Here is a 6871-nt window from a genome sequence, read left to right as displayed (position 1 = left end):
TTATTGCTTGATGTTAGGATGTTATCAGAGAATCGAATCTAATGCATTGGCAATAACCGGTCAAATTAACTTATGACACTGATGCGTGAGTCATGACTGAGCAACTGCAAACTCGATGGTGTCGATATGGACATTTAGGAAAGGAGGTCACGTGCTCTTTAAAAGAATTAACCATCGAGGAGGTCTGCCATCTGAGCATCATGCAATGATTTTTTTGGTGCCAAATATATTATGTGAGTCGGCTAAACCCGCACGACCAAGAACAACGTCCTTTCGATTAACCTCTCAAGCTTCGGCCGCAAGCGGGCTCAACCATGAAGGCCAGTCTGATAACAAAGCCCATACCTGAAATGGGCCGTGCTTCTTACGTGCCAGCCCATCTGGGACTCGAGTGGGCCATTTCAATTTTGTTCTTCTTCATACCGAATTTGTTCGTGGGGATGTTAGGGGGGTCGGACATGACACGTGGGTCGCATCTGGAGACCTCTAATACGTAACTATCCGACCCGTGTTTCACGTCGCGGCCCAACTCCGGCAGGTAGATGCGGCGCACATCGACAACTGGGAACTTGCAAGTTACGAAGCACTCGTAAGGACCCCTTTGTGTAGAACCCGATCCAATGACAGGCTATCGATCTCGCTACACCTTCCTTCTCGTTCCTCTTCCACTTTCCCTTCCTGTTCCCTTTCTGATCGTATTACAGCGAAGTGCCTTGAGGGACCATCCATCATATATATGATGAAGCGATCTCGTTTTCAGATGGTGGAAGATTCGAAAGAAAACAAGGGAAGTATTTGCATGTGTGATTCGATGGATGCATTAAAAAATGATTCACTTCCTCTCACGGATGATCCTCCTACTCCTCCTCCTTTCAACCTCACTCCTCATCTGTTCGCTTGCCGTAAATTGGAGTGGCAATCAGCCAAACCAGAAGAGAGACAATAATGGGCTGTGGTTTTCCCATCTTCTTTTCCTCGTCACACTCTGTCGTCGGACAACATCGTTTTTTCCTTGGAGAAGATTTTTAGCGTATCAAGCAGCATCCACTTAGCCAAACCCTAATCTTCACAGGCTCCGCTGTGTCAAGTTTGATTGACGGCGTTCATCCAGCAGAACTTGCAATTTCACACATTACCTTCTTCCAAAATCTTTGCCCGATGTGGCTTGTGCAGACTGATCATGTGTGTCTCCGGTCATTTGTCTCGTGAAATCCCTGCTGCCCGGTACATTCTTTTTAGGATACAACTACTCAAGTGGAGCATGATTTAGCAGAGCAACACTAGTGTTAGGAGAGGGCTTCAGCGCTTCGGTCCATTCGCTCAGTACTAGAAGATAAAAGAAAGGGATTCAGCTAGCTGATGGTTAGATTTGGTTCCTCAATTTGATATATATATATATATATATCTTTCCATTTCGCGAAATTGGTACTCGCTGGGATTGTGTGAAACGAGTAATATCGGTGGCATGACCCCCCGTGCATATATAGTAAAAAAAATGATCGGCAGCAGCAACGACAACGGCAAGTTCACATGCATCACACAGCGTGCGTACGTACGTGATCATCATTCCCGCTTTGGATGCTTCCACCTTTCTTCTGCATTATGATTAGATGCTGCTTTGAGCTTTGTTCCCATCTCCCACTCCATATCCATCCCTGCTCTTCTTCTTCCGCCTCTCAGTCGAACATTTCCTCTCGTCATCAGAAGCTATAACTCAAAACTCACCACCTCCTCTTTCACGGGGCATTCATGTTCACAAACCAAGGATACATGGATTCGTCATTTGAAAGCATCCTATCACTTGTAGAGTAGACTGACCCCACCAGTAATGAATCAAAAAATCTTTGCTATAGAAAGAGGAGGAGCATTCAAATCCTTGTGAGTTAGGTCTTCTTAGTGAGGGAAGGACGATGGTGTATGTCTTATTCAGTCTGGAAGTTGCAGTTCGGACAAAGAGTATCTCAATTTTCTGCCAAATTATTCCTTGTCATGATGACCACTTAGTATGAGAACCTGCTTTTGGTTCCAATACTTACCTTCAACCACATCAGTGTCTTAATTCACCCTTGCTTTTTGAAACATGTTAAAAGAAAGCAAAATTCAATGACCACACCATGCATGCGCCTTTTAATGACCCTACTTTCTTTCAATCCATCAATTGTTCATGATAAGAAAATTAAAAGTGCTGTCCTAATTACCACCACGACTTCATTTTACTTGACTGAGTGAATCGAGGTTTTCTGCCATAATCGGATTAAAGTTTCCTCACAAGTTCATAGTTGTCACGAAACCCACTCAACTCTCTGTTGTTTATCTCTACTTGTGTTCTCTCTCTCTCTCTCTCTCTCTATACATATATATATATATATATATATATATATATTCTTTTAACCTTTCTCAAACGATCATTTTATTTATTTTTAATTCTTGCTCATTCAAGTTTCTCTAATTGATTTCTGATCTTGGTAATATTCTAATTAACAACCCTCGGTGGTATCCATATTTCACACATCAAAAAGCCAAAAAACGATTATTTCATTGCTTAGATCTCATTTATAAAGAAATTAGGAAACAATACATCTAACTGACTCTCTCAAAGATGCTGAGTTTGGAAAATTTAGCATTTACCGAATTCCAAACGACTCGTATGTCCGATTCGCTTGAGCTCAAAAGAATTATGCACAATCCTACAAGCGTCCGAGGAAGCCAATGGTTTTTCTTCTACTAAAGAAAAAGTGCTTCTCATATATACTGGAACACCAACAAATATAACAAAGGATCATACAAACAACATTTGTCTCTCCGAGAAAGGTATTTATTTATATTCTATCTACTTTTATCACCTGAAAACCATTACTCTTCGATGAAACATACAAAAAGCTAGCTAGCTAGCTAACTAACTAAACAAAGGGCATCATTCATTAATGAACATATCAAAAGCACAGCTTTTAAATATTACGCTTCTGTGCTTCAGATTACCATCAATCAAACCGAGTACCATCCTACGTTCCAACTCAATAAGCACGATAAAAGGAAAAATAATGAGTAGCCGAATAGAAAACAAACCATATTACGTAATTTCAATCGTGGATATGCATATTTTTCATGCACAACATAAATTTGGCTTACGAAAAAGACATATTCCGCTGGAGCGAGCGTGGCATCTGAATTAGGCACAACCAAGAAGCTGAGAGACGCATGCATCTAACACGAAATAGAAGTGGCTTTCCCACTATATTTTGTTCTCCATATCTTAAGCCAATCCCACATCATCATAAAAGGGCTCGTGCATGGATCAGGTTAATGGTAAATCAATCGTCCATGACACGCACGTCTCTTGTCGATGGTCAAATTTCCATGTTAATTTCTGCATCTTTCTTGCCCGGTAAGTTTTTGTCCTCCGCCACCACTGTGCATCGATCGTGATCATCAGATGCTTATATCACACAAGAGCTGGATGATTCTTTCTAATCATGGGCATTAGCTGTGACGGCCCCCACCTTGCACTTCTGGGAGAACCACTTTTCTTTTGAATATGAATGCTAAGGGGTCTGAGCCCGTACAATAATTGAAGAGGATCCAACCTAACCAATCATGTCGCTTCATTGTTTTCTTTCTTTCTTTCTTTTTCTCTCGCTCTCTCTTGTTGTTGTTTGGAGATGTGTAAGCTTGCTGTTCATGACAGGAGGAATTCTTCTCAACGGGAACGGCGTCACATACGTGGAAGCCAATGCGTCAGTGGTATATGTGTGTTCCTTTCATCAGGGTCGACACGCATGATAATGCTGCCCAGGGTGGTGCGAAGCGTAGACAACGACTGGATTGGTCCAGCGGTGGTGTATTTGTCATCATTTAGCAGCAACAACAACAACAACACGTAACACCCTCTCCTCATACATGTAACCTCTTCGGGGTGTGATGGGGATACAGCGCAAGCCGTTTCTCGAGCGGATGAAAGGTTTCCATCGCCTGCAGGGACTTGACAGGCTCGTGGATATCTGCCCCGGAACGTATGCCCTTCTCTCCACTTATCTGGATGGTATTGAATTATCTAGACATCTATTATCTTATGTAGAATTTAGTGGTAGCGGAACCAAATCTTAGGAACATCACGGCTTCACACTCTTGTTGTTGACTCTCTTCTTTTAACAAAGTGAAAATAATAAAAGGAACTCCTCATGCGGTAGCCTCGAAACGGACATTCGAGTTGGAGATTCTCATAGACGTACGTACCCGAACATTTAATTTATGATGCACATATTTTGGTCTCGATGATGCAATGGTTGAGCAAACAGTGGAACTGCACTTTCCATTCTTGTTGTACCAAATCACGAAGAAGAGAAATTGATGTTCTTTGATGGCAAGCTGCGGCAGAGTAGCCGAAAGATACGAGGGGTCGAGAAGCCAAACGAAATGATTCGGCTCAGCTTCAAAATCTAGTATAAAATGAAAAAAAGTATTCCAAGGACTTGGTCCACTACGAGGGAGAAAGGTTCACTGTTATTCTTTCTCTTTCTTTTACTGTTATTCTTGTGATGACATCTGATCCAGAGGAGGCCCATCGCCAGTAGTAGCGAAAATTGCAGGTAAAGAGGTTGCCATGAGAACTAAAGCAGTTCAGAGTGAGCAGTGCAGAAAAATGTACTGTGTACAGTGCAGATCATTAGAATTGCTCGAGTTGGAGTGGTTCTTGGTCAAAGAGTTGCAATTGCTCACACATAACACTAAAAAGGGAAAAACAGGAAACCCAGATAGTGCGTAGAGTGGCAAGGCAGCTGGAACTGGTGGCGATCAGAAGAAGAAGAAGAAGAAGAAGAAGAAGCGGAAGAGAGAAGGGGAGACTGGTGTCACTGCAAGTCTGAGCTAGGGATGAAGCTTTGAGAGAGAGAGAGAGAGAGAGAGAGAGAGAGAGAGAGAGAGAGAGAGAGAGAGAGAAAGAGAGAGAGAGAGAGAGAACACGTGTGGGTGCTTCCCTTCAAACTTCTCCCGTCAGTCATGTCTGCCGATGACAAGAAGAGAAGAAAGCCAAGATCCAGGAATGAATAGGAGAAGTTGTCGATTGATTTTAGTGTTCTTTCGTTTCGTGTGGAGCTGCCATTCCGAAGAAATAATGGAGGGCGAGTATTAACATTCACTCATATGGGGTAGAAGTAAAAAATGAGAGCCTGAGATCAAACCTACAGTGGAGTTGTCTGCTCCATAACGCAGGAAGCAAACTCATCAATAGAAAGGCATAATAAATGAAACAAGTATTCCATGAAAATTACTAAATCGTACAACGACGAGCAAGAAGAAAAAACCAGATGGAGTTGCAGCCAAATCATCCACAAAGGAGCCAAGCAAACTGATCACCGGATCACAAGAAAGTTCTGAATGAGGCGACAGATCTAACGACATCATCATCATCAGGTTTTTGAAGCACCCTTAGGGTAGCATAGAAGAGATGGAAGTTTGCCGGAGGGAGCATACATATAACAAGGATTGAAGTGATCGGAGTTTATATATGCAACAGATGAAGCATTCGGATTTCAAGACAGCGCATAGCCATCAAAAAGATGGAAGCAGTTGGAGGGCCTGTGCTGAAAGAGTATCAATCACGCCACTACTAAAATGTATATGCAAACGAATTAAACTCTAAAGCAAACATCTAAGCGTTGCACAATTAATTAAAAAAGCAAAACAAAAAAAATTAAAAATAGTAATAATAATAATAATTCAAAGAAGCACTCCGTCAACACAAAAATAAAAAGGTAGAAGAGAGAGGACACCGCAATATCTGTTTTTCTTTCATGAAATCTTTGATTGATTGCTGAGCTCAGAGTCAAAACAAAGTTGTATGAAAGAAGATCGCCCGAATTCAACCGCAACTTAACTCTTGTGGTTCTTCCTAACTTACTCACCATGATCATCATCAACATCTGCATTCAAAAACGGCAAAGAAAGAGGACAACAACTCGATCAAGAGATAGATGACCCACCCGGCTGAGCAGTAAAGGATCCCTCCCCGGCGTCCGACCCTGAGCCACCACTCGTGGCGCCGGCGGCAGTGGCAGCAGACGAAGAAGCGTCGCCTGCGTCCCGGACGGCTGAAGTTGGCGCTCGCTTTCGCTTCTTCTTCTCGTACCGGACGCCGCGGGCCTTGGCTTGGCTCTCCCGGATCTCGCGGAGATAGAAGCGGACGGCGCGAGCCGCGAAGGGATTGGCCTCAGGCTTTCCCCCGCTCTCCTCGTAGGCCGCTCGGAGGCGCCCGATGAGGGCGTCCAGGGAGCCCCAGGCCTGCCTCAGTGGGCACGGGCATGGCGCCGGCGGGGTCGGCCGCCCGAAGAAAGCGCACCCGGGAGCGTGCACCTTCGTCTTCCCGAACTGGTCGAGGTACCGCAGGAACTCGATCACCTGGGCGCCGCCGCACCCAGCCAGCGCCAGCGGCGGCCTTTGGTTCCGGAGGTACTGCAGGAACGTGTTCCAGTCCCGGCGCTTCTGCGCCTCATACCGGCTAAGCGGCGCTGGCGACGCCTGGGCCCTCGCGTCCGCCGTTCCGCCTGGGACCGCTGCTGCGGCTGCGGCGCCGGAAGAAGGGGATGGGGCATCGCCTTCCGGCGAGACGGGATCGCCCTCCGGTGCAGTCGAATCCATGCACCGACGTCGGAAGAGGAAAGGGAGATATGGATGTATGGGATGGGGAAGAATACGAAAGACAACAGAAGAGTGAGAAAAGTGGAGAGGGGGGAGGGTAAAACCAAGAGGCAAGAAGGAATTCACGTGGTGGCCCCTCGGTCAGCACCCTAGAACGGACTGGTAACAGTGATGCAAAGCCACGGAGAAGCAGAGATGTGCTGCTTCTTACTCTCGATCGTCACCAACAAAAAGAGTG

General features: G+C 44.9%; 1 protein-coding gene across 1 annotated transcript; it reads right to left on the bottom strand.

Moving 5' to 3' along the window:
- Window positions 1-5166: 5166 nt before the first annotated feature.
- LOC135675196 (protein G1-like7) lies at window positions 5167-6871 on the bottom strand. Its single transcript, XM_065185471.1, has one exon. The coding sequence runs from the start codon at window positions 6631-6633 to the stop codon at window positions 5959-5961; it is 675 nt and encodes a 224-aa protein (XP_065041543.1). The 5' UTR covers window positions 6634-6871; the 3' UTR covers window positions 5167-5958.

The sequence above is a fragment of the Musa acuminata genome, chromosome BXJ1-5 (genome assembly GCF_036884655.1).
Source record: "Musa acuminata AAA Group cultivar baxijiao chromosome BXJ1-5, Cavendish_Baxijiao_AAA, whole genome shotgun sequence".
Classification (NCBI taxonomy): Eukaryota; Viridiplantae; Streptophyta; class Magnoliopsida; order Zingiberales; family Musaceae; genus Musa; species Musa acuminata.
The sequence above is the reverse complement of the archived record's forward strand: the minus strand, read 5'-3'. Positions and strand labels throughout refer to the sequence as shown.

Bases quoted from the DNA above. Each gene is read 5' to 3' on its own strand.
- LOC135675196 (XM_065185471.1), bottom strand. From the start codon at position 6,633: ATGGATTCGACTGCACCGGAGGGCGATCCCGTCTCGCCGGAAGGCGAT.